Genomic DNA, 27,285 nt, shown 5'->3' on the forward strand with positions numbered 1-27,285 from the left:
AAAGGTGAAGGAAATCTCTGACACATGGACGGGGGAGATGTTTATTTGCAGAAAAGGGTCTATGAGAAAGGGCTTGGAGTATTCTGGAGAAATCTCCCCTCAGTATCACTTCCATTCCTTCTTCAAAATGTTTCAATGACCAGAGACAGCAAATGTCCAACAACAGCTCCATCAGGCACTTCCTCCTGCTGGCATTGGCAGACACACGGCAGCTGCAGCTCCTGCACTTCTGCCTCTTGCTGGGCATCTCCCTGGCTGCCCTCCTGGGCAATGGCCTCATCATCAGCGCCATAGCCTGCGGCCACCACCTGCACACGCCCATGTTCTTCTTCCTGCTCAACCTGGCCCTCAGTGACCTTGGCTGCATCTGCACCACTGTCCCCAAAGCCATGCACAATTCCCTCTGGGACACCAGGGACATCTCCTACACAGGATGTGGTGCTCAGGTTTTCTTCTTTCTCTTCTTTATAACAACAGAGCTTTCCCTCTCCTGACTGTCATGTGCTACGACCGCTACATGTCCATCTGCAAACCCCTGCACTACGGGACCCTCCTGGGCAGCAGAGCTTGTGCCCACATGGCAGCAGCTGCCTGGGCCAGTGCCTTTCTCACTGCTCTGCTGCACATGGCCAATACGTTTTCCCTGCCCCTGTGCCATGGCAATACCCTGGGCCAGTTCTTCTGTGAGGTGCCACAGATCCTCAAGCTCTCCTGCTCACACTTCACCTTCAGAAAAATGTGGATTTCATTGGTTGCTTTCTGTTTAGGTTCTGGCTGTTATTGTGTTCATTGTTTTCTCCTATGTGCAGATCTTCAGGGCTGTGCTGAGGGTCCCCTCTAAGCAGGGATGGCACAAAGCCTTTTCCACCTGCCTCCCTCACCTGGCTGTGGTCTCACTTTTTCTCAGCACTGTCATCTTTGCCTACCTGAAGCCCCCCGCCATGTCCTCCCCATCCCTGGATCTGGCCATGTCAGTTCTGTACTCAGTGGTGCCTCCAGCCCTGAACCCCCTCATCTACAGCCTGAGGAACCAGGAGCTCAAGGCTGCAATCTGGAGACTGATGAATGGATGGTTTCAGAAACATTGAAATGCTTGCCAATTTCTGCTAGTCACATGTAATAAAAGTCATCTTTGATACTTCTTGTTGGTTTGGTTGTGGGTTCTTTTTCTTTGTTTTAGTTTTTAATATTGTCCACAAAGAAATGTCATTGTTTGTGCCCATTTTCATTTTTTTTCTGTTTTCGCTGGGACCCCAGACTGTGTCAATGGTGGGCTGTCTTCTCAAAAGCATTAAACAAAATAAAGGTACTTGCAGCAGAGTGTTCTCCAATGATCCCCCTTGTGTTGCCTTCTCTGGAGCAGCAGCAGCAATGTCTGTGTGCAGCGCTGGGGGCAGATCAGGGCTGGCACAGCAGCTGTGCCGAGCAGCAGCAGCACTTGGTGTTGCCAGTGCTGCTGCCGTGGCCCTGCCCCGCTGCCCTGGTGGCCCTGGTGTTGCTGCAGGGCCTGAGTGCTCTCGGGGCCGGGCACAGCCCTGGGGGTGGCAGTGCCGGGGCTGCAGCAGGGACAGGCCATGGGCACTGCTGGGGTGTGGGATCTCAGCACCTCAGGACTGAGGTGCCGAGCCACCGAGACCACCCTTGGGGGGCTCGGGAGTCCTGGAATGTTGCCAGAAGTGTCTGGTGGCTGGACTTTGATCCTACACAGGAGATGACACTTGTGTGAGGATAGGAGGATTTCACTGGAGTGAATGGTGAAGGGATTAGTTAATTAGAAAGGGAAACACAGTGTTTAGAATTTCTGTACAGGGGGGTTTAGAGAAGTAAGATGGAGGAATTGGGGCGTGTCCTGTTCTTCTTCTTCTTCTTCTTCTTCTTCTCCTCCATCTTCTGTGGTGATGGTGGCACTTTGAGATTGGTTGTTACTAAAAGTGCACTGGGCAATAAGGGTGAAAGGTATTGGGGAAAAATGATAAATATTGTATACGCAACTTTGGGTATAAAGATAGGTGACCGCCCGGAGGGAGGGGAGTGTGCTCATGGCTGGCTGCTGAGCAGACCTCTGTCAGGCCGAGAGAAAATCTTTTAGATAAACAATTAATAAACATCGAGACCGAGAAAAGAACTGAAGCGTCTTCTCGTCCTTTGAATCGCGGGCTGCCCCAAGGTCACCCCGGGCCTTTCCAGGCCATCCAAACAGCTGAAAACCGGACACTGGGGCAGCGCTGACGCCTCAGGCCAGGCCCTGGGGGCTCCAGGCTCCTTGCCCAGGCTCTCTCAAGAACACTCCCAGGTCAATGCTCAGCACAGAAAAGCCCCTGTGAGCAGCCCCAGGCTGGCTGTGGGCAGGCTGAGGGCAAACAGCATGGCTGGGGCTCTGCAAGGGCCCTGGGGGAGACGGGAAGGAGCAGCAGAGCAGGGGCTGATCCATCCCCAGTGCGCTGCACAGCCCAGGGCAGCGTCCCAGAGTGTCCTCATGGAGCTGCCAACAACATCCCCCCTCTGCAGCCCTGGCCTCTCCCCCAGCTCACACAGGTGCCCCATCCATGCAGGCACAGACACAGCAGCACTGGCTCAGCAGCCCCTGTTTGCATTGCACACAGCAGGGGGAGCACCCCCATGCTGTTGGTGTGGGGACATGAACCTGAGGGAGCACAAATGTCATCAGCCCCTGGGGCCAGCAAGGGCTGGGGGACACCAGGGAAACCACTTAGCTTTGTCCTGGCCTCTGCAGTCAGCCAGAAAGTTTGCTCCCATCAGCTGGGAGTTTCCTGTCACACTGCAGACACTATTGCCACTGCTCCAAGGATGGTTCCAGAGAATCACAGAAGCAGCAAGTTTGCAAAAGACCTTGGAGATAATGAAGTCCAACCTGTGAACTGGCAAAGACTTGTCTACCTAAGCCTCCTCTTCTCCAGGATAAACAACCCCAGCTCCCTCAGCTGCTCCTCACAGGACTTGTGTTCCAGACCCCTCCCCAGCCTTGTTGCCCTTCTCTGGACATGCTCCAGCCCCTCCATGGCCTTCCTAAACTGGGGCCCAGAACTGGACACAGCACTCGAGGTGTGGCCTCACCAGTGCTGAGCACAGGGGAACAATCCCTGCCCTGCTCCTGCTGGCCACACCATTCCTGATCCAGGACAGGAGCCATTGGCCTTCTCGCCCACCTGGGCACACTGCTGGCTCATGTCCAGCCTGCTGTCCACCAGTGCCCCCAGGTCCCTTTCTGCCTGGCTGCTCTCCAGCCCCTCTGTCCCCAGCCTGTAGTTCTGCAGGGGTTGTTGTGGCCAAAGTGCAGGACCCGGCACTTGGACTTGTTCAACCTCACCTTGTTGGATTTGGGCCCTGGATCCAGCCTGTCCAGGTCTCTCTGCAGAGCCCTCCTACCCTCCAGCAGATCCACACTCACACCCAGCTTGGTGTCATCTGCAATTTTGGCGATGCTGGACTCAGTCCTCCCATGCAGATCATCAGTGCAGATATTGAAATCCACGCTGGCTGGCTCTGATCCCTCGGTCATCCTGTGGGTGCCCTGTGATGGCACTCAAGGTGATCTGTTCCATAACCCAGGCACCCAGGTCAGGCTGACAGGCCTGGAGTTCCCCAGCTCCTCCTTCCAGCCCTTCTTGGGGATGGGCTCACACTGGCACCTCCAGTCCTCTGGGACCTCCCTGCTGAGCCAGCACTGATGGTGAATGATGGAGAGCAGCTTGGGGAGCTCACCCACCAGCTCCCTCATCCCCCTGGGATGTATCCCATCCAATCCCATACACCTGTGAGCATCTGAGTGGCTCAGCATGTCACCAAGTGCTTCCTCCTGGACTACAGGGGCTGTTCTGTTCCCTGTGCTGAAGAGAACACTTGTCCTGAGGTCAACTTGATTTATTCTTGAAAACGAAGGCAAAGAAGGCATTCATTACCTCAGCCTTTTCCTCACCTTTGGTAACTATAACTCCCCAAAGAGAAAAGGAGGTTCTCCTTTCCCCTCCTTTTGACATTAACATATTTAAAAAAGCATTTTTATTATTCTTCACTGACTTGTCCCAGTTAGGTCCTAATTGAGCTCTCACCTCTCTAATTTTCTTTCTCCATGACCTTAAACTTATCCTTAAACAACATCCTTAAACTTCCTGATTTGCTTACCTGACCTGAGTTGGTTATATGATGATTGTATCATATAATTTTTATCAAGTAATTTGCTCCCTGCCCAGCCAGGCCATTCATTTTTTCCTAGCTAGCTCACTTTTGGGCTGTTACTGCTCATTCTAATTATTTTTTCTTGAAGTGTGTCCATCCTTCTTGGAATCCTTTGTTTTAAATGGCTGTTTCTCTTTAAAAAATCAGTACCTGATTTGGTACTTGCCAAATCAATCCTGAACAGGCTAAAGTCTGCTCTCTGTAACTCAAGTGTAGAATATTTTTTGATGCTCCACCTTTCACAGAATATTTAAAACCTCAATAATTTCATGGTCACTGTGCCCAAAACAGCCTCTGACCACCACAGATCTCCCACCAGCCCTTCTCGGTTTGTGACCAGCAGGAGACAGAGCTTTCCTTGGCAGTGGGAATTGCAGGAAACCTCCCCCAAGTGCAGCTTGGAAGGTTCAGCCTGGAGCTGAGGAGAAAGCAAAGTCCCTCGCAGGGCAGAATGTTGGTGCTGGAGGTGTAGCAGTGTGAGGCTGGGCTATGGCCGGGCTCTGTGTGCCAGGAGCCGGCAGCGCTGGGTGCAGGGAGCCCAGGGAGGGCACAGAAATGCTGGGTGAGAAATGCTGGGGCACAGCGAGATGGGCGAGTGCAGCCAGCCAGGGCAGAGGAGCAGCACGCACAGGGGGCACAGCCTGCAGGACAGATGGCCAAGGGCTGGGCAGGGCTGGCAGGGCCACAGGCACCCAGGCCTTTGTGCCCTGGGCTCGGGCAGCGCCTCTGGAGGCCCCACAGGAGGAACTTTCCTGGCAGGGGCTGCACTTTGCTTCTCCCTCGGCCTCCCTGGGGAGGCTGGCAGGGGCTGCAGGTTGATGCCGTTTGTCCTTGCTGCCCCTCACATCCCCCTGGCCCACCAAGAGCCCCGAGGCAGCCATGAGGGACAGGCCCTGCTGGCCCAGGCTGGGCTCAGGGCTTGGCCTTTCTGCTTCCTGCAGCCAAGCCAGGCCTTGCTCAGCATTGCAGTTCTCTGCTCAGAGCCTTGGGCTCCCTGCAATCCTGGCCTCAAGGACCTGCTCTCACCAGGCCCTGGGGAGCCTTTGGCACTCCCTGCCCTCCCTGGGGCCCAGCCATGCTCCAAGGCACTTGAAGTTTTGCTGCTGACTCCTTGAGCAGCTTCTTCATCCTTCTCTCCATTCTTGAGGCTCCTGGACCCAGCCCCAGATCCACCATGGTGCTGATAAAAATACAGAAAGCCCTCAGGAGCTCTTTGTCTCCTTTCCATTGCCTTTGAGTCTCCAGGGCTTGTAAAGTGATTGGAGTCAGTTTGGAGTTCTCTTCAAGAGGGAGATTCCAAAGTGCATCTCATGATTGTTTTTTAATCAAGGGTACATTTTTTTATTTTTCAGATCATTGAAGAGGTGACAGAAATATTTCCCAATGATCTTCATGCTGAATGTCTCCTCAGGAGGTCTGGGCACAGAGAAGAATGAGCCCCTTCATGCTGGGCCCTTTTGGACAACCTGCTCCTCACCCCCAGCCTCACCATCGCCCCCTTGAACTGAGATCCCAAAACATCCAAAAATGTTAATGCAATTTATTAATTTATTTTTATTGTGTAACACATTATTTAGTGTTAATACTTTATCATTTATATATTTATTTGTATTTATAACAAGAGTATTTGTTTTTATTACCTAGTTTTTATATTTATATAAAAAATCAATACCATTTTAGTAGCCAAGAAAATTAATTCTCAGTGTTTCCAATTAACACAATTCCCTTCATTAATTAATTAGGCTGTATTAGCTGTTTATTTATTTGTCTTTCTGGTAATTAGTTATATTAATAAAGATATAAATGATCTTTTTAAAGATCATTTTATAATACAGAGTCAAGGCGGGGGCGGGGGGGGCATTTTGCGGTCCCCTGTGATATTTCTGGAGCACCTTCGGAGCATTTTTGGGTCTGGGGAGGGAATTCAGAGAGAACTTGAGGGTTTGGAGGACACTTGGGGGAGCCGGGTGGGCACTTGGAGGAGCACTCAGGGATTCTCAGGGACAGTTCGGGGTCAGGGGCAGCACTTTGGGCTCCAGGGGGGCCCTTGGAGGTCAGGGAGGGGAATTTGGGGCCCTTCGGGGTCTGGGCGGGCCCTTGGGGGGTTCGAACGGGGCTCTATGGGGCGCGAGGGGTGATGGGAGTTGTAGGCGCGGGTATCATACAGTTTAAAGGGGCCGCGGAGCAACACAGGAGTTCAAAGCGCAGCTGCAATGGCTCTCGGTGGAACGCGGAGCATGATGGGAGATGAAGTCCCGGCTAAGATAGCGCTGGACATCCGCCGCGGAGCATGATGGGAGCTGTAGTCCCGGAAGTGGCTGGAACACGATGTTTGGGGGTTCGGGAAGGCTCTTAGAGGACACTTTTGTGTCCGACCCTCGACTTGAGATCCTCGGGGGAACTTAAACGGTTCGAGAGCCCTTGGGAGGAGCTCGGGGAGCTCTAAGTGGGCTTTTTAGGCCGTGGGGCACGGCAGGAGTTTTAGGTGCGGGACTGTGTTCTGATGGGCTCTGGGGCCGCGGGGGATGAGAGGAGATGAATTTCCAGAAGTGGCTGTACCGGGCATCTGTGGGGTTGGGAGCACTCAGGGGGGTCCGGAGACGCTTTTGAGGTCTCCCTAATGGGCGCTGAGGGAGCGCTGAGGGATCCTGGAAGGTCTGGGGGACATTTATGGGACAGATGGGGCGGATCCCGGGGGGGGGGGGGGGGGGGGGGGCTGTGCAGCGCGGGGCATGACGGGCGTTGTAGTCCCGATTGCAGTGGGGCTCAATTGGGCCCCGGGGCATGATGTGAGTTGTAGGCAAAACCAGAAAATATGGCGCCCACCCTAGGCACCGCCCTCGGGGCCCCGGCCTCTGGCGCTCAATGGCTGCAGGCGGTGATGGGCGGGAGCCTCGGCAAATGGGAGGCGGTGGAGGCGGGAGCAGCCCATTCACCCCCTCCTGTCCCTCCCAGTACAGCCCTGTCCGTCCCAATACACCTGAGTTCGTTCCCAGTCCCTTTCAATTCCCCCCAGTCTTCCCCACCTGCTCTCAGTGACTTTGCGATTCCAAACCTAGACACTGGGGCTGCTGGCTGTCCCAAGGAAGGAGCTGGACAAGGTGTCCTTTGCCCAGGAGCTGTAATTTGGATTGTCACTTGCCACTGTTCTTCTGAACTCTTCTCTGTTATGCAGATTGGCCCTTAATGAGCTGGTGGCTCTCCAGTAAATGGTCTTGGGAGCAGCCAGGGCAGAGAGTGAACTGAGTTTCTCCTCCTGCCATTGTCGGTGCCTTGTTTGGGTGTGCAGATGAGTCTCTTATCTCTTAACCTGAGGCAGCCCTGTTTGGAGGCTGCACTCACAGGCGCTGCTATTGTGTAACAGATGACACCAGATTCTTGGGATGGCTTTCCAGAAATGCACTATGGTTAGGGGAAAAGCTTTGTTCTTGCCCTTGCAATGGATTTGCTCAGGGCCAGGATCACAGGTTTGTTCCGAAGGCTGTAGATGAAGGGGTTTAAGAATGGGTACAGGACTGTATTCAGCAGAGCTACAATTCTGTTGGTGCTCAAGGAAACAGCTTCTGCAGGACGTGTGTAGAGAGCAATGCAGCTCCCGTAGGCAATGGATAAGGTGATGAGATGGGAAGAACACGTAGTCAAAGCTTTCTTCCTCCCAGAGGCTGCTGGAAGATGCAGAACACAGAAAAGGATGCAGATGTAAAATGCCAGAGTCAAACACAAGGAACCCAGCACAACACAGGATATGAAGACAGAGTCTATTTTCCACAGCAGGCTGGTGTCAGAGCAGGACAGTTTGAACAAGGGGGAGTTGTCACAAAGGAAATGGGGGATCTTGGAGCCACAGAAGGACAGCTCAGAGAGGAAGAGCAGCCGGTAGCTCAGCAGGGCAAAGCTGAGGACCCAAGCAGCAACAACCAGGCGGACACAGAGCTGAGGCTTCATGATGGCAGCGTAGAGCAAAGGTTGGCAGATGGCAACATAGCGGTCAAAGGACATGACAACGAGCAGCATGAACTCTGTGCAGCCCATAGCAAAATAGAAATAGTTTTGGGCAAAGCAGCTTCTTAGTGAGAGAATGTTCTGACCAGAACTCAGCATCACAAACAGTTTGATGCTTGTGGAGGATGTAAACCAGATTTCCAGGAAGGCCAGGTTGCTGATGAAAAAGTACATGGGAGTTTGCAGGTGGTGATCCACACACACGAGGAAAATGATGGTTGCATTCCCCATCACTGTTGTCAGGTACATGAGCAGAAGGACCAGAGAGAAAAATACCTGCAGCCTTGGATCCAGCTCTGGGAAACCCTCTAGGATGAACTCAGTAACTGCTGTTTCATTTTCTGGTCCCATGCTGAATTCCAGCTCATCCTGCTGAGACAGGAACATGGCAAAAACAAGTGGGAAAATTTCACAGTCTGGACAAACATTTCTATCCTTCCTTCTCTGCTTCTTTCTTTTCCTGCAGTCTTGCACAGAGATCGTGCTTCAAACAATTCTCACATCCTGATTGTTCTGTTTACCATTTCAGGTAGAGACCCTAGGGATTTATTGTGTTCTTTCTACCTTTTCCAAACACTCCCAAAGAATTCTTTCACCGGAACAGAGGATTCTAAAGAGTGTTTGGCTATTTCCCCCCTTTCCTGGGAAATTCCCAGCTCACACAAACCTACTGCAAAATCTGTCACACCCATGTGCCAAACACCTCTCATCTACAGCACAAACACTAAACTGTGAAATTACATCCAATCTGTGCATTGAACTTCCTTGTTTCTACTTTTCAGCACTTGCCTTTGGACCAGGAGTCCCTGAGGATCTGTTGATTCCAAAATAAGCAATCCCAGGTATATCTTTTGCAAGCCTCTGCTTTCTTCCACAGCTTTTCCCTCTCTGGCTCGTCAGGAAAGGAATGAGGAGGGCAGATTAGGGACCAAGTATAACTTGGTTTTTGAGTACTCCAGATGAGGACTGGAATTTATTATGGATCCACACAGAGTGTCACAATCTGAGCTGTCTCCTGTCTGCACCAAAATGCACCTGTTCCCATGCAGTCCTTCATTGCTGTTGCTATCAAATAACCCAAATGCAGAGTGAGAGAAAAGTGCCAGGAAGATATTTGTAATTTTTGTTTTGTGTGCCAGATGGGAGCACCCAGCCTCCAAATGTTCTCTTGTCTCCACTGGTTACAGAGAGAGCCTCGAGACAACAAATTCTCCTGGGTGCCTGCAGGGAATAGATTAAACTCACTTTTCAAGTCTCAAATCCCTGATTAATTAAGTAATTAAGTTACTCGGTTCTGAAACCAAAATACACAGCTAAGGAAAGATACATGAGAAAAATATATGCAATAAAGACTGTATTTTCTAGTAAAGTCTAAAATAAAGCTATTTCTAAAAAAAAGGTATTTTCCCTTTCAGGTTTTTTGGTTTGCTTTTAGACATGAATAGCAGAGCAGATGGCTTTGAAAACAGAATTATTTAAAATGCCAGGGACAAGAGGAGGGGGAAGCAGTGAAACAAAGCTCTGTTGATGGCAACCAGAGCCCTGAAGTCACCGGTCCCCTGGGTGGCCCAAGGACTCTCCCATCTCATTGTCCACACAGAGCAGAGCAGAGGCTGGTCTGAGACAGGCCATCAACTTGAAACCAAGTGACTGAGCTCAGTCAAGAGCCCTCAAAATGAACCAACTCCAAAATGAGCAAAAATGAGTCACCTTCGAAATTAACTGTGGGACTGAAATGTTTTGGAGCTCTCCAGGTGGGGCCTCGGGGCAGCCCTTGAGATGAGCAGATCCTGCTGTGCCCAGGCTGATTCTTGTGCACAAATGCAGTGATCACCAGCCTGGCTGGAGGCTCTGACTGCTTCAGAGACCCCTGTAGCACCTTCTGCTGCACAGCTGAGTAAAACTGAGCAAATCACAATTACTTAAGATGCTTCCACACTCCAAAGACCCAGGGCAAGTGGATTAATAGAACAAATCAGAACAGCTTTAAGTGAAGCCACATTTGATGCAGTTGAAGGCTCTGTTGCAAAGGGCCCTCATCCAATGTGAGTTATTCCACAATTCAATCTTTTCCCTGTGTTGGGAAGGATGAAAGTTTGACAAGAAAGTCTCATAGATATGTATGCCTAGCAGAAAGATTTTTAAATGTAGAACCCAAAGAAGGAATAGAGATGGAAGCAAGTTTTTATATAGAAGAAAAGAATTGCTGATCCAGTCTTACTGGATAACCAAGGAGGCAAAGGGTGTGTTAGTTAGATGGGGTTTTTATGATTTAGAGTAGAGGATAAACCCACCTCAAACAAGAAGATGTTTTTACCAAGCAGGAAGATAGCACAGGCAAACAAGCCCGCTGATGTTGCAAGTAGGAAAAAGGTCTCAGAATTTTCCACTGCAAGAAAACTGAAAAAAAACTTCTAGCTTAAACTGTAATGTACTGACTTTTAGTGATTGGAGAACAGTAACATGAATATGGCAATTACTGGAGTTATGATAGGCTATAGGTAAAAGTTAAGGTATAGATTGGTTCTACTGTATTAAGATCCTCAGCAAAGAAGAGTATCTAATGCATTGTAACCAAAACCAAAGGGTCTCCAGGCCTGCAGCTGCAGCTGACAGCTGTGGGCACAGCTCTGTCACCCATGACCCTGGACTGCTGTAACCTCTTGGATGGAATAAACTGCATTTTGGAGAGCTGCCTGGAGTCCTGCATCCCTCATTTCAGCTCTTACATCCCTGAGGGCTCATCAAAGAATAGCAGAGGAAGAAAGAAAAGAGCCTTGGTGTTAATCAATGTGCACATTGTAAGAAAGAGGCTTTTGAAAAGGGACTGTCTGCAGTTACAACACAAAACCCCCCAATTGTGGCCATCACTGATGGACTCTGAGGGGGACCAGAGGATTCTTTCCCAGCAGAACCTCTGGTCACAGCTAAGCTGGGGAGGGAGGAAGTCCATGAGGAGTTAGAATTTTTAGTGGCTACAGGACCTGGTCACTCTGTGCTAAATACAGCAAAAGGAAACTTGAGTAATAATTTTATAACAATCATTGGTGCAACAGGGAATCATGAAACTCAGCCATTTTTCCAGCTCATTGATTTTAAATTAGGAAAACAAGGGATGACTCCCCAGTTTTTGTATCTACTCAATTTACTAAAGCCTCTCCTTGGATGACTTATTGGAAAACCTGAAAGATAAAATCAAGATTTAAATGGCAAAATGCAGGTTATTACCCCAAAATTTATTTATGTGGAAGCCTCTATTTTTGCACTGCAATCTTCAAAATCAGAATCTTCAAGATCCATCTGCCATCTGTATCACTTGAGGATGCAGTAAATCTGGTAGTCTGGAGAGGTGCCCGAGTAACCCAGAAAAGCAGAGCCTCTAAGAAATAAATTGAAACCCTGAGCAAGACCAGTAAGACAAAAGCAATACCTTTTAAAAAAGAAATTTGTAAGGGTTTATTATCTCTTGTGAAAAGATTTATAAAATAAGGCCAGTTGAAGGAACATGAATCCAAATTTAATACCCCTATTCTGCCAGTTAAAAAGGCAAATGGAGAGGATTAGTGGCTGATACAGGATCCTAGAGCCATAAATGAGACAGCAGGAGGTAAACACCTGTCAGCAGGAAATTCTTGTACCTTGCTAACAACATGGAGTGAAAAATTAAAATGGTTCACAGTATAGAATTTGAAAGTGGCTTTTTCTGTATCTCCTTGAGTAGTGAAGGTCAAGAACTATTTACTTCTGAACAGGAAAGTCCAAACACAGTGAGAAGAACCCAACTGACTCAGCCAGTTCTACCATAGGGGTTTAAAAGTATCCCCACCATATTTGGAAACCAAGTGGCCAAAGAACTGGAGGAATGCAAACATCAGAACTGCCCTGGTTTAGGGCAAATTTGGGAGAAAACCTCCAAAAGGGGGGCCCCTCCAGAAAGCAAACCTACACAGCTCCTCCTCACCCCACAACCAGTTTGGGAAGGATTCCTCAGAGAGAAGTGGAAAGAACCTGTTTATTTAACAGGCACAGCACCCCCCAGGACACAAAATAAATGATACCGGATGACAAAACTCATTCACAGCTCTGAAAAGATGACAAATTCAGAAAGTCTCTCTTGGGGATGGTCGCTCTGTTCTCAGTCCCCGCAGTGCTGGGGCAGCTGCTGCAGCCACAAGGTGCAAACTCTTAGTGTTTCCCAGGTCCCAGTCCAGAGCAGTTTCAAATGGTTCCAAAAAAGGGAAAGAAAAACAGTCCAGGGAAAATTCAGACTGCCTAGCTAAACTAACTAACAAGCAAAAGCAAAAGCAAGAGCAAAAGCAGGAGCAAGAGCAAAAGCAAGAGTAAAAAGCAAAAGCAGCCCTATGTACTGCACTGTCTGTGTCCCACCAGCTGTGGGGGAGTGAGCAGGCTGATAACAAAACAAAACTTTGCTTTTCAGAGCCAGTCTTGAAGGCACAGAACATGATATCCAGCATAAACACAGCAGACAACTGGGGATACAAGCATTTTAACGTCACCCTAGGACAAGAACCCTCTTGGAGTCTTGTTCCAGTCTGGAAATGGCATTCTGAGGCCACTGCAGCAATGCAGGAATCAGACTGTAGCATTGCGGGATTTTCTGCGACTCAGTGGATACAAAGTACAAACAGTCCAGACCACAGAACCCTACCTGAGATTTGAAATCCTCCATGGACAAAGGAGGCTGGCACAGGAAGGAAAAGAAGCAATTTGCCAACTCCCATAGCCATGACTGATGAGTCGCAGGCAATTCTCGGGGTGGTGGAATGATGTCAGCTATGCATCAGCAATTGTGGGTAAACCTCTGTGTGAGCTCTTGAAGGCAGGCCAGCAGGACTTTATAGTCTGGACTGGTATGGCATGGGATGCCTTTTCACAGCTCCAGCGAGCCCTCATGCAGGCCCTGCTTTGAGGCTCCCAGACCCTGTGGACCCATTGGATCTGTTTCCCTATGAGAGATAAAACCCAGCACAGGGAGTGCTGTCACAGTTGCTGGGGACTGGAGCAGAGCTGTGCCTACTTTTCACAGCAACCAGAGAATGTCATTCAGGACTGTCTGGTGTCAGCAGCAGCTGCTCTTCTCTTGATCCAGAAAGCTCAAGAACTGACTTTCAGACAGAGTATTATAGTTTAAAAATTCTTTCAATGCACAGCTCAAGATGAAACCTCCTGGGGATTTGAAGAAATCTGGACCAAACTTCCTTCATGGTTACTCAAGATTTGGTTAAAACATTTGTTTAAATTGGTCAGCACAGTAATTGCTGTATGGATTTAGCTTGCATCACAATTCAGTGTTATAGTGCCCTACGCCATAAAATGAAGTACAGATATTGAGAGACCAATGCCCATAAGGAACTGAGTGAAAAACGGGGGACTTGATGAGGACAGTAGAACAGAACAGCACAACCTTGGAGAAACAGATAAAGGATGCAACTCACACAAAACACAAGCAGGATGACAGCTGTGCTCTGCAAAGCTTACAAAGCAGAAGTTATGCATAAAAATTATATTGCCCTTACTCAAAAGTTGAGGATCAGCCATCTAAAAAGGACAGTGGATGTTGGAGACAGACCCCAAAGAATCATATAAAGACTTCTGATACGGAGTGCAACTATGTCAATTAAAGTCAAAGGAAGTGGGGATAGCTCATGAATATGTAATAAGTGTATCTGCAAAAAACTGCTCACTTGATGCACAGTGCACTCAGATGGATTAAGGATCACCCAAATAACTGCCATGCTGTATGCAATAAAGAATATGTAGTTTCAAATACTCAAAACTGTGTGACAAGGTTTCTATCCAGCAGATTTCACTATCTGTCACTATATGACACAAAATAACACAATGCACACACACTGCTGTTCTCAAGGCAAAAAAGGGAAGTTTATTTTCTGACTCCAACATTTATAGATTTCCAAAAGTGACAGTGGATTGGAGGGTGACAGTGCCACCTCTCCAATGACAGTGGACAATCCAGCAGTCAATCAAATTTCTCCTCCTCCATAAAAGAATGCAAAACAATAAGTTATTTACAGAAAGTGTGTGAGAAAGTTTAATACAAGAATGTAAACATCAGAAGGCTTAGAAAATCTTAAAGAATCAGGGAGACAAGTACCAGTGGTGTCTTTGGCTCCTTTTGCCCCACAGTTTCACAACGGCCCCTTGGCTCCATGAGGCTCTGCTCTATAACAAAAGACCCTTGGTTCCATTGGGTTCCGTACTGTCAAAATGGCCTCCTTGGTTCTGCACTGCCACAATGCTCTCCTTGGTTCCACGAGGCCTTGGTGTGTCACAACAGCCCCTTGGTTCCATCAACTGCCAGAGTGTCACCCTGGTCTCTTGGATCTGTAGTGTCACAATGGACAATTGGTCACAAGCAGCCCCACTGTGTCACCATGAATATTTGGATCCATGGGGCCCCACAGTGTCACAATGGCTCCTTGGTTTCACGAGGTTCCACAGCATCACCATGGTCTCCTTGGATCCGCAGTATTTCCATGGACCATTGGTTCCATGTGGCCCTGCTGTGTCACAGTGGCTCCTTGGTTCCATGAAGCCCCACTGCATAACAGTGGAATCTTGGTCCTGTGAGGTTCTGTACTGTCACCATGGTCCCCTTGGCTCTGGACTGTAACAATGGACCCTTGGTTCCACAAGGTTCCATGATGTCACAATGGACCCTTGGTTCCACAAGGTTCCATGATGTCACAATGGTCTCATTGATTCCATGAGGCCTTGCTGTGTCACAATGGACCCATGGTTCCATGAGGTTCCATGATGTCACAATGGTCTCCTTGGTTCCATGAGGTTCCATGATGTCACAATGGTCTCCTCAGATCCGCATTGTCACAATGGACAATGGGCTCCATGGCCCCTCCTGTGTCACAATAAACCCTCAGTGCCATGAGGTTCTATGGTGTCACAATGGTCTGCCTGGTTCAACAAGGCCCTGGAGTGTCACAATGACTGCTTGGTTCCATGAGCTTCCATAGCATCAACAATGGTCTCCTTGTTTCTGCAGTGTCACAATGGACTCTGGTTCCATGAGGTCCCTAAATGTCAGTGGTCTCCTGGGTTCCATGTGGCCCTGCTGTGTCACCACAGCCCCTTGGTTCCATGAGTGACTGTACTGTTAGCAGGGAGTCCAAGGGGGAGTCCAGGTTTCTGTATCTCCAGAGGAAGGGGCTGATCAGTGCCATGGGGGCAGTACAAAGATGGAGCCAATGGGGGAATAGGGAGGGAGTGGCTGAGAAACACAGAATAAGGGGAAGGAGCCAATGGGGTCACACAGTTTTTGCGGGAAGCTTCTTGTGTCTCCCTAACCCAAGGAATGCCTCTCAGGGTCTCCACAGCTACAGAGTGTCAAAATGGCCCCTTGGTTCATTTGAGCTCCTCAGAATCACAGTGGCCCCTTGCCTGCATGAGGCCCAGCTGTGTCACACTGGCCCCTTGCTTCCACTGGGCCCCACAGCGTCACAATTGTTCCCTCTAAGTTCCATGAGGCCGCACAATATCACAATGGACCTTTGTTTCCATGAGTCCCACACTGTTCCAAGAATCCTTAGTTCCATGGGGCCCTGTAGTGCCACCATTTTCTCCTTGGTTCCATGGTGCCAGACAGTGTGACAACTGCCCTTTGGCCCAACAGGGCCTCATAGTGTCACAATGGACTCCTTGGTTCCATGGAGACACAAAGTGCCACAATGGCCCTTTGGTTTCACAAGGCCTGAAAGTGTGAAAATGGCCTTCATGGTACCATAAGGCTGTGCTGTGTCACAATGGACTTTTGGTTCCATGATGCCCCATAGGGTCACAGTGGTCTCCTTGGTTCTGCACTTTAAGAATCCCCCCTTTGTCATTTAGAGCCGCACAGTGTCACTATTGTGCCCTTGGTTCCATGAGGCCTTGCTGTATCACAATGGCCCACTTGGTTCCATGATGTCCCATAGCAGAGCAATGGCCTCCTTGTTTCCACAGTGTCAGAATGGCCCCTTTGTCCCATGGAGCCCCACAGTGTCACTGTCATCCCCTTGATTCCATGAGGCCCAGAGGTGTCACCATGGGCCCTTGGTTCCAATGGGTTCTGAAGGGCCATAATGTTCTCCATGGTTCCATGAGACCCTGCAATTTCCCAATGGACCCTTGGTTCCAAGGGCCCTGCAGTGTCACAAGGCTGCCTTAGTTCCACAAGGCCCTGCAGTGTCATGGTGGCCCCTTGGCTCCATGACGCAAAGCAGAATCAGAATGGCCCCTTGACTCCATGGAGTACCACAGTGTCACCATTGTCCCAGTGGTTCCACAGGGCCCTGCAGTGTAACAATGGACCTGCGGTTCCCTGAGGTTCCTCAGTGTCTCAGTGGCCCCTTGGCTCCATGTGGCCCCGCTGTGTCACAGTGCCAGGTGGTTCCATGAGGCCCCACAGTGCCCAAATGATCTCCTTCGTTATGGGAAGCCCCACAGAGCCACAATGGACCCTTTGTTCCAGGAGCCTTTGCTGTGCCACAATGGACTTTTCGTTCCAGGAGCTTTCACACTGTCAACAATGATCTGAGCGCTGCATTGTCACCATGGATCCTTTGTTCCATGAGGTTCCATCGCATAACATGATCCCCTTGATTCCAGAAGGTTCTGCAGTGTCCCAATGGACCACTGGTTCCATGCAGCCCCACATTGTCACAATGACACCATAGCTCCATGAGCGTCCACACTGTCAGCAATGCTCTCCTTGGTCCCATGAGGACTTGCTCTGATACAATGGACTTTTGGTTCCATGGGGTTCCACTGCATCACAATGGACGCATTGTTCCATGGGGTTCCACAGTGTCACAGCTGAGTCCTTGGTTCTGTCAGCCTCTGCTGTTACCAAATGTCCAAAGTATCAGAATAAGGCTCCTTAACACTAATTTGCTAATTCAGAGGGAATCATTTCTTCAGGCCTGAGGTCCAAGAAGTGATAACTCCTAACCTTACATGGACATGGAATTCTACCAGTATGTTGCTTATATACAGTCACTAAATGTGAATGACAGTTTACCATTTGCATTAAACCCACCCCAAGTTCACAAACAAGGTCTTGTTTTCTCTATCCCTGCACCCTTGAGCCAGATGTCTTCTTCTTCTCTACCAACCATCCTTGCTGGGAAAGCAGCCCCTGCATGCCTTGTTCCTGAGCTGAAAGTTCACAGGCAGGGGAAAAATGGAATGAACCCTTTTGGTATCAGCCCAAGGCTCTGTGTGGGCAGGCAGAGACAGGCAGGAGGCAGAGCTGTCAGCAAAGGAAGGGCCCAGCCAGGTGGGGCAGCCGGGAGATGCCGACAGCCTGCAGGGACAGAGGCGCAGGGCAGGGACACCGTGGGACAGCCTGGGCTGCACAGGGCACAGGGATGGGCAGCAGCTGCAAGACAGCCCTGCCAGAGCCACCTTGGGCAGCACTTTGGCCATGGCTGCTGGGCCTGGGCCTGAGGCCACGAGGGGACAAGTGACCCTTGCAGGGCTGGGGCCTCATTGCCTCCTTGTCCCTGCTCAGCAGCCTGGCAGGGGCCGCCCCATGCTCCTGCCCTTGCCATTGCCCATCCCCACATGTCAGTGCCCATCCCGGGAAGAGCCCTGAGCAAGGAGGGAGGGACAGGATCTGCCTGGCCTGGGGCTGGGGCTCAGGCCTTGGCCCTTTGCATTCCTGAACCACTTCCAGGTGTGCTCAGCACCAGAGATACTTTTGCCTTGTTTGTCCCCACCTGTCATCACTGCCTGCAGTGTTCTGCTCTAACTGGAACCTGGGGACACTTTCACCAGTATTGTCCCTCAGTGGGACCCATTAAAACTTCAAGAAACTTCAGTCTATCAGTTTAAGTTTGAGTGCTTGAGAAGTTTTTTGAAGACACTCTCTTGGACTGCGTCTGATGTAAACAACACCAAAGCCCTGAGAGGGTAATTAAAGTTTTCCCAGTCCAGTTATGGAGAAAGATTTTAAAGAACTTGTCAGAAATACACATTCCTATTTTAAATAAAGTATTTTATTTTATTTTATTTCTTTTTAGAGCAGAGACAATTGCAGCATTCTGTGATTGATATTGACCCAGGGACTCTCCTCAGCAGCTCTGGCCTGCTCACAGATGCTGTGCCTGGAGCTCTGACCCAGTGTGGACAACCTTGCTCCACATTGCCCAGCCCCATCCTGTCTGTCCTCACTGCCCTGGGCCCCGCTGTGCTTGCAGAGCTGGCTGCACTCAGCCTAAGAGGGGTTTTCCCTTTTTGGGGTTTTTTGAAGCAATCTGAAACTGCTGAGTTTCCCCAGTGCAAACAGACACACTGCTCAGGTGTGTGCCAGCCCCAGGTGCCACCAAAGGCACTGCAGAGCTGCCCTGGGCCAGCTGTGAGGGTGGATCATCAGCCCAAGCTGCATTGGGCCGCTGCAAGGGGCTGTGGCCATGGGCACTGCACTGACCCCAGTGCTGGGTTTGGCTGCCACGGCCACCGTGAGAAATGAAACTGTCCTTGGAAACACTGGGGAGGACTGGGACATACTGGGGACACTGGGAACACTGTGGGAGACACTGGGACATGCTGGGAGTGACACTGGGGAGGACTGGGACATACTGGGAACACTGGGAATGCTGTGGGAGAGACTGGGACATACTGGGAGTGACACTGGAGACACGGGGAATGCTGTGGGAGACACTGGGACATAGTGGGAGTGACACCGGGGAGGACTGGGACTAACTGGGACACTGGGGATTCTGTGGATGACATTGGGGGGAACTGGGAACAACTAGGAATGAACTCAGGTGTATTGGGAGGGACTGGGCTGTACTGGGAGGGATTGGAGGGGCACTGCATTGTACTGTGTTCTACTTGGGATGAACTCGGCTTTACTGGGGTTATAGTGGTCTGTGCTGGGAATGAACTCGGCTGTACTTGGAGGGACTGGAGGAGGGTGATTTGGCTGTTCCCACCTCCACTGCATACCATTTTCTGAGGCTCCCGCCCATCGCTTCCAGCAGCCAATCAGCGTACGGACCGGAGCCCTGAGGGCGGTGCCCGATGTCGGTGCCATATTTTATTTTTGCCTACAACTCCCATGATGCTCCGCGGACCGTTTGAGTCTTGTTGAAGCCGGGACTACAACGCCCGTCATGCCCCGCGCTCCACAGAAACCCCGGCACGCGCCCCCATCTGTCCCATAAGTGTCTCCCAGACCCTCCAGGATCCCTCAGTGCCCCCTCAGCACCCATTCGGGACCCCCCAAAAGCGTCTCTGCACCCTCTGAGTGCTCCCAACCTCACAGATGCCCGGTACAGCCACTTCTGGGAATTCATCTCCTCTCCTCCCCCGCGGCCCCAGAGCCCCTCAGAACACAGTCCTGCGCCTAAAACTCCTGCCGTGCCCCCGCCCTAAAGAACCTCGTTAGAGGTCCTCGAACTCCCCGCAAGTTCTCTCGAACCGCTTACGTTCCCCCGAGGATCTCAAGTCGCGGCTCGGACGCAGGAGTCTCCCCCCAGAGCCTTCCCGGACTCCCAAACAAAGCGTTCGAGCCACTTCCGGGACTACAGCTCCCAGCATGCTCCGCGGCGGATGTCCGGCGCTATCTTAGCCTGGACTTCATCTCCCTTCATGCCCCGCGCCCTACTGAGAGCCATTGCAGCTGCGCTTTGAACTCCTGTGATGCTCCGCGGCCCCGGTAACCCTAGGATACCCTCGCCTACAACTCCCATCACCCCCGGCACCCCATAGAGCCCCGTTCGAGCCCCTCAAGGGCCCGCCCAGACCCCGAAGGGCCCCAAATTCCCCTCCCTGACCTCCAAGGGCCCCCCTGGACCCCCAAGTGCTGCCCCTGACCCTGAACTGTCCTTCGGAATCCCTGAGTCCCCCTCCAAGTGCCCACCCGGCTGCCCCAAGTGTTCTCCAGATCCTCAAGTTCTCTCTGAATTCCCTCCCCAGACCTGAAACTGCCCCAAATGTGTCCCAGAAATGTCTCCATGGACCCCAAAGTGGCCCCTTTTACCCTGTCTGTGAAAATTATATGATCACAAAAGCATTTGAAATAGAACTAATTATCATAAAAAAGGAGAAAATTATAGCCAACACCGGTTAATGAATCAACGAAGGGAATTGTGTTTCATAGCACCAGTGACCAATAAATTTTTTGATTGCTAAGAATGTATGGATTTTTTAAATATAAATATAAAATATGGCAATACAAATATAGAATAATGCTATTCTAAATCAGAAAAAATAATTATCATTTATTAATTCATTGCATTTTATGTTTATGGGAAGTTGCATGCATTTTTTATGTTTAAGGATGTCAGTCTGTAAGAGACGATCCAAAGATCCCTCATCTGCCTCACAGCCACCGTCAAGGACGGAGATTGAAGCCCTCCCCAAGGACTGAGATGAGACCCTTCAAATTCTAACCCAGGGGTGCTGGCCTGTCTGGAGCGGGATGTCTGCCATGGGAAGCAGGAGGTTTCCCATAGGAACCAGTCCTGAAACAACGGGCCCTGCTCACTGCTGGTACCGGTTTGTGCTGCTCAGAACTGGGCTGTTTGTGCCTGTTCCCAATGGATTTATTCTCCACTGTGCCCTCCATGTGCCATCCTGCTCCCCTCCCAGCAGTAGATTATAAAAGAGCCCTGAGCTAACCAAAGACTTTGAGACTCTCCCTGATGTGACAATATGGATCTATTGGCCTGACCACGAGGATTTCATCTCGCTGTTGGTAGCTACTCCCCTCACCCAACCCTCCTTTCTCTCTCTCTCTCTCTGTCCTTTATCTCCTTCCTAATCCTTCTGTTACATGTGCTTTGGGCACTCAATAAAAGGTGCATTTGTTTTGGTTAATACTGAAAGTCCCCTGCTATGTGTCTTTAGGTGCTGGAAAATAATGATAAATAAAGTACACATAGTTCATAGTATAAAACGTAGACACCAGCCCAGGGGCAGGGAGTGTGCCTCTGTCTGACCTCTGGCAGGCCAGAGAAAAAAATTTTATAGATAAGAAACAATAAAGAACCTTGGAAACCAGAGCCGAAGAATTCAGACTCCTTCAAAACACCAGGCTGGGAAAAAAGGATTCTCAGGGTCATCCCTGACTGCAGGGAACCCGAGATTGGCCTTCTGGGCTGTCTGGGTCAACATCAGAGTAAATCTGGAAGTTTTGCTTTAGCCTATTAAGCCATGTTGCTGGGGTCTCATCTTATTCCTCGTTGCTGTCAAACGCTAACCTGGTATTACTCCCTTTAGGGACTGATTCTTTTATCCCTCTGGTCATCAGGGACCTGTAATCTGTCATATTGCTTCTCCCCTCTTCTTGATTAGGGTCCCAGTCAGGCTCCACTCAAGCCATTTTTTTGGTCACCTGGGGGCCAGGGCTGGTTTTCTCCCTCCCAAATTTTCATTCCTGCAGTTCTTATTAATCGAGTCTATTCTGGGGAAAATAGGATGTTAAAGATAGAGCTCAATTCTCCACATGTATAAATATTAGGGCTATGTCGAAGGAAGGGGACCAGGACACCAGTTGGTTCATCACAGGCCCTTCAGGTCCGGTCTGGTCCCGGTCCCTCAGGTCCTTCTGGTCCAGTTTATTGAAGAAAGTATCAAACACTTATACAGCAAATAATAAGCTAATGAATATTCTGTAAGCCAAGCAATCTATTGGTTAAACTATATACCATGAACTCTTCCTCATTCCTTAGGGGTTACATCTCTCTTTTCTCATGTCTCTTTCACTGTTTGTTATTATACCACAGCTAGTCCCAAGGACATGCTATCAACACAGGTGCAGGACTTGGAATTAGCCATGGTTTTGTACTTTTCCATTTTTTAGCAGCTAAATTCCCAACATCTCCCCTGTTTTTATTTAAAAAAAAAAAGTTCTATGGGCTGTCACACTCTTTGCAACACAAGAATAGGCAATTTTAACAACTAAACAGTATTTTCATCTAGCAAGGTTTCTCTCTTACAAAAGATTTAAGCCAGGAAAACAAACCAAAGAGGCTATCGCTAATTACAGAACATACAATACAACAAATATAAAAAAGAATTTTATGTGCTACAAAGCTTAAACAAAACACAGGTGTGCTAATATAATTCATAAAAATAAGCTAAAGAAAGTTTGCTTTCTATTCTCAAACAGCAGATTCTGGTTGTCTTTTTTAACTAAAGTTTCTCTGATGTTCACAATAACACTCTACACACAAGTCATAAAAACAAACGCCTATCATAAAAACATAAACCTATCTAACATTGTTTAAATTTAATAATATTTAGATTTAAAATATTTAAACTTTAAATATTTTAACTTAACAGAATTTAACATTATTTAAACTTAGTTTTAACAAAAATTAGCTGATTGAAAATTTTATTTAATTTATATTTAATATAATTTTAATTTTAACAGAAAACTTTTGGTCAACAAAAGTTTGTTTGTAATCATAATTAAAAGCAAGTCATATCTCAAAAAGAATATCAAATGCTGTATGTTTTTGTTAATCACATGCTTTTAAAAACCATGCCTTTATTAACTAAAATTTGAAATTATTAATTATTTCAAATTTTTTATATTTTTATTATTATTTTATTTTATTATTATTATTTTATTATTTCATTTTATTATTTATTTTATATTTTATTATTTTATTTATATTATTATTATGTTTTTTAAAGTGGCTTTGGAGTAGGAAGCACCACTTTAAAAAACAAACATTTTCTTTGGATTCAAAGAAAGGAAACAATTCTTATTTAAAAACAATTATATCATGCATTGCCTTCTATATTAATAATTCAATAAAACTTTTAATCTATACCAAAACTATTTTTTTTTAATCATTCCTAATTTAGCTTTCAGGGCTTGAGCTAAAACCATGTCATCAAAAAACTCTGGGTTTTTCATTTTTTAATTTTTCCTCTAAGTTCTTTTTTCATTGTGTGTATTTATTTTTAACTCCACAAGTCTATTATAAAGCTATATAAAAAACATTTTCTCTTAAAAAACAGCAAAGCTACATTGCATACCGCTGGAATAAAACACTGTTTAAGGTATAGCTGTAAAAAAACTCTTTTGAATTCAGTATTTGCTTTTACATTTATCACATCTAAACAAAGCTTAAAAAATACAAAAATACACTTATTATATGTCACTTTTATAACCACTTTGACCTGTTTTTAACATTTTTAAATTTTTCAAAATACAATTTTAAAGTCTGATGTTTTACTAAGTAAGTTATTTTGGGTTTCTGATGTCTAAAGTCTGTTAGGAAAAACAAAAGTCCCTTTTAACACTTAGGTGAGAAACGTTCTGATATCCTTTGATGTCGCTTGTTTATTATCACTGGTCTCTTAATTGCAGTAGGAATCTTTCTTTTGTTGACAAGAGTCATATTTCTTTACGGCTGTTAGGTCTCACACTGAAGCTTTTGCCGGCTGCGGGGCGGAGGGAGAACCTCTCCCGCTGGAAAAGGCACTCTGGTCTTGTGGCGCCTGTGTCGGAGCGGGCGACCCCCCCGCGCTGGGCTCTTTTTTTTTTTTTCTCGCCGGCAGGCTGTGACTCCGCTGTAGCCACAGCTGGTCAGCTCCGCTTCCTCCGCGCTGGGTGCGGCGCGGCTCCCCCCGCTCTCGGCCTCCACGGCTGCTGGGCTCCCCGCGTGGCTTCTCGGCGCGGCTTCCCCGGCGGCTCCTGCGGCGGCTCCCGTGGCGGCTGGCTCGGCTTCCGCCTCGGCCCCCCGCGGCTGCGCTACCGCCGCTGCGCCCATGCCGAGCTTGGAGTAGGACAGCCCGGCAGGCGTCTCGAACCGCGGCTGCTGCTTTGCATTTAGAAATATGCTGAAGCAGTGTGTGGTGTATCACTTGCCATGGCTGGCTCAGTTTCTTTGCTGTTTTATCCTCTTCTAACACTGCTTCCCACAGTATATCTCTAAATTTTTTCTGTTCTAAGAGTTCATAGACCGTATGTGGGTTAAAGAAAATTTCTTCAGCGTATCCGTAGGCTAATAACAAATTTATCTCCTTTATCTCTTGCCATTTTAGATACGCAGCTAATAACTTAAATGCTGCTTGCCTTTTCATACCTCTTTATTTTTTCATGAGCGCTCTTGCAGCTTTCCAGGCTTCCGGCAGCACGTGGGTGGCTTGAGTCACCGATGTGAACCCCAAGGTTGCTTCAAAGGTCCAGCACCGTCTCAGCTGCAAACGAGACCCAGCTCCAACTTCCTCGACCGTGGCGTGCTCTCTCCCCCTTTTTCTTTTAGTCAAGACGAGAGGGGTCAGTGTTCAGGGTCACCATTATATCGAAGGAAGGGGACCAGGACACCAGTTGGTTCATCACAGGCCCCTCAGGTCTGGTCCGGTCCCGGTTTATTGAAGAAAGTATCAAACACTTATACAGCAAATAATAAGCTTATGAATATTCTGTAAGCCAAGCAATCTATTGGTTAAACTATAGCATTAACTCATCCTCATTCCTTAGGGGTAACATCTCTCTTTTCTCATGTCTCTTTCACTGTTTGTTATTATACTACAGCTAGGCCCAAGGACACTGCTATCTGTGCAGGTGCAGGACTTGGAATTAGCCACGGTTTTGTAATTTTCCAGTCCTTAGCAGCTAAATTCCCAACATCCTATGAATTGTCTCCCTGGTGTGATAAATAGGTATGATTCGTGCTGATAAAAATTGAAACAGTAATCAATATTGATACAGTAATTAATATTTGAGAATAATAAAACAGTTAATAGTTAAAAGTTGTAATGCCAAAGAAGAAATGGAAAGGAGGGGCTCCACCCACCCCCCTTCCCAGCAGATGTTCTCAAGGACCACAGGAATGAAGCTGAAGATAAAGTTGCTAAAAATGACCAAGAACCTGGTTGGGTGCAAGAAAATGCTAATTATAAGGGACTTATTGCTTTGATATGTAGATGCAGTGATACGTTAGTCTTGGCTTACATTGTACTGGTTTGGTGCGCATGTGTAACCCAAAGGTGAATTAAAGGACAACGAAAAAGACTACAGGGCCTTCATCAGTGAGGACCCCCAAAGACTTGTGCGACCACCAAACCGAGTGGTGGCGCATGCATGGTAAAGGTGGTAATGAAGGCGGAGACAGAAAAGTGACGAACCGAAAATAGGAGGAGATGGCATTCACATATGGCATATAAGGGGTGACTTTTAATTGGCAAGCTTGTACGTGAAGTGGCAAGGGTCATTGAACCCTGCACTCCGTACCCGCGGTTGTTTTTGCTTATGCGCTATTACTTGAACCAAATTATCCCTGATTTATATATATATTTTTTTAATTATTTCATTAAAATTGTTACTACTTCTAATATTGTTTGGTTTTTTTAAATGATGAAATAATTGGGCAAACATAACAATTTTCGTGCCGATACCTGGGAACTCTTTTAACTCCGGGGAGGTGGATAGCTTCTAGGAAGGAACTCCCCACCAGACTTTTAAGTGGTCCCAAGGCTAGACTACTCTCCCTTGGGAAAAGAGAGTTCTTTTTTCAATAACGCATAAGCAAATTAGTTATTGGAAGCGCGCAGGAGAGGCTCCCATCAGAGTGCCGGCTTGTAGGAGAGAGAGTACCCATAGAAAACTGCTTTGTGCACAAAGACCCTCGTGAGAAAAGGAGGCTGTGAGTATCACGGGGTTTTGGGTCGGGCGGCGGCTGTATGTGTGTGTGAGTGTGTGTGGAGTGTCTGAGACGGGGGTGGGCAGTCCTGGATCCCCGAAGTGATTGGGACCGCCCAGTACCGTGTTTTCGCGTTCTCCGCAAGAAGACCGGCCGGAAAAGGAGGGAAGCGAAAGAAAAGTGAATGAGTGGGGACCCCGGGAGGGTTTGACCCAGGGGGAAGGAGGGGATCCTGGTCCAGGCACCTGTGGGAAGGTCCTTGGGCAGGAGGGATTGACTCAGTAGGGAGACTGAGAAAGAGAGTGAATGAATAGGTTCAATTTCCTTGGAGGGGTTGGTAGCAGGCAATTTAGTATGTGATTAGATGGTGAGAGGACAGGGCTAATAGATTGAGAAAGAGGGAGAGAGGAGTGGAACAAGTAGATTGCAGAGGGAGACATAGGAGTAGAACAAGTAGATTGAAAAAGCAGTGTCACAGAGTAATAAGTGAGGAGTTGAGCCACGAGGTGAGTGTGGGAAACTAAGACTCTCCTGGTACCAGGGATTTTTTAGTTTGTTGCTGCCAGAAATGGGTCAGGGAAAGAGTAAGTTCCTTGACCCAGGGGCTGCGGATTGTGTGAAAAATTCCCAGTGGTTTGAGGTATCTGGGAACTGTGAGGGGGGGTTCTCAGGGGGAGAGCGATCCTCAGGATAGCCCACTGGGGATGTTAATGCGGTTTTGGGATGAATGGAAATCCCGAAGGGAAGAAAATCAAGAAATTCAGAGGGCAGTGCCTAAAGGACATAATATAGGAAAAGTTTTGAGTGAGCACCAGAAAAAAATATGAGTCACCGGCAGAATGGTTAAAAGATTTAAAAGAGACTTGCAATTATGTTTAGGTATAGATATTAATACTGCAGTAGGGCAGGTTCTGTTAAAAATTCAGTTTGTGACCGGATCTTGCAGTGAAATTAGGAAAAAGCTGGAAAAATTAGAAGATTGGCAGGACAGGGGACTGCAAGTGTTACTGAGAGAAGCACAAAGAGTGTTTGTAAAGAGAAATGAGAAAAAGCAGAAAGCAGATGCCAGAATTTTGGTGGCAGCAGTTCAAGAAATGCAGGCAGCTTTGAATGCAGAAAAATCTGCAGGGAAAAACAAGCAGCGGATGTCAGGATCTATTTTTAGGAACAAAAGACCTGTGCATTTTTCCCGCCACAAGAAAAGACACTTAAAAAATTCTTGCCCCACTTTAAAGGGTGCAGGACCCGCCTGTTTTTATTGTCATAAAAAGGGGCACCTGCAAAAAAATTGCAGAAAGAAACAGCAAGATGAGAAAACTTTTCAGGAGAATCAGAGAGGGCAAGAGCTTTGTTTAACGAAGAGGACCGAATAACACCCAGAAGAGGCCTTGATAATAAAGCTCAAAGTAGGTTCTCAGAGTGAAGAAGTCGTATTTTTAGTAAA

General features: G+C 48.1%; 1 protein-coding gene across 10 annotated transcripts; it reads right to left on the reverse strand.

Moving 5' to 3' along the window:
• Positions 1-5,571: 5,571 nt before the first annotated feature.
• LOC141730115 (olfactory receptor 6E1-like) lies at positions 5,572-19,755 on the reverse strand. Of its 10 annotated transcripts, none has more exons than XR_012581566.1 (3): positions 19,665-19,755; positions 8,476-8,568; positions 7,724-7,859 (listed from the first exon to the last, which is right to left on the reverse strand). XR_012581566.1 is itself a non-coding variant. In XM_074546750.1 (2 exons), the coding sequence occupies exon 2, from the start codon at positions 8,548-8,550 to the stop codon at positions 7,606-7,608; it is 945 nt and encodes a 314-aa protein (XP_074402851.1). In that variant the 5' UTR covers positions 8,551-8,568; positions 19,665-19,755; the 3' UTR covers positions 5,573-7,605. The 10 variants fall into 10 exon arrangements, 4 of the variants coding, with proteins under 4 accessions (XP_074402850.1, XP_074402851.1, XP_074402852.1 ...); XR_012581567.1 differs by having other exon boundaries at positions 8,476-8,571; XR_012581568.1 differs by lacking the exon at positions 19,665-19,755 and adding an exon at positions 8,989-9,461.
• Between the last annotated feature and the right edge of the window lie 7,530 nt (positions 19,756-27,285).

This window comes from Zonotrichia albicollis, chromosome 9, assembly GCF_047830755.1.
Source record: "Zonotrichia albicollis isolate bZonAlb1 chromosome 9, bZonAlb1.hap1, whole genome shotgun sequence".
NCBI classification, from domain to species: domain Eukaryota; kingdom Metazoa; phylum Chordata; class Aves; order Passeriformes; family Passerellidae; genus Zonotrichia; species Zonotrichia albicollis.

Coding starts and splice junctions, on each gene's coding strand:
- LOC141730115 (XM_074546749.1), bottom strand. CDS start 8,586: ATGTTCCTGTCTCAGCAGGATGAGCTGGAATTCAGCATGGGACCAGAA.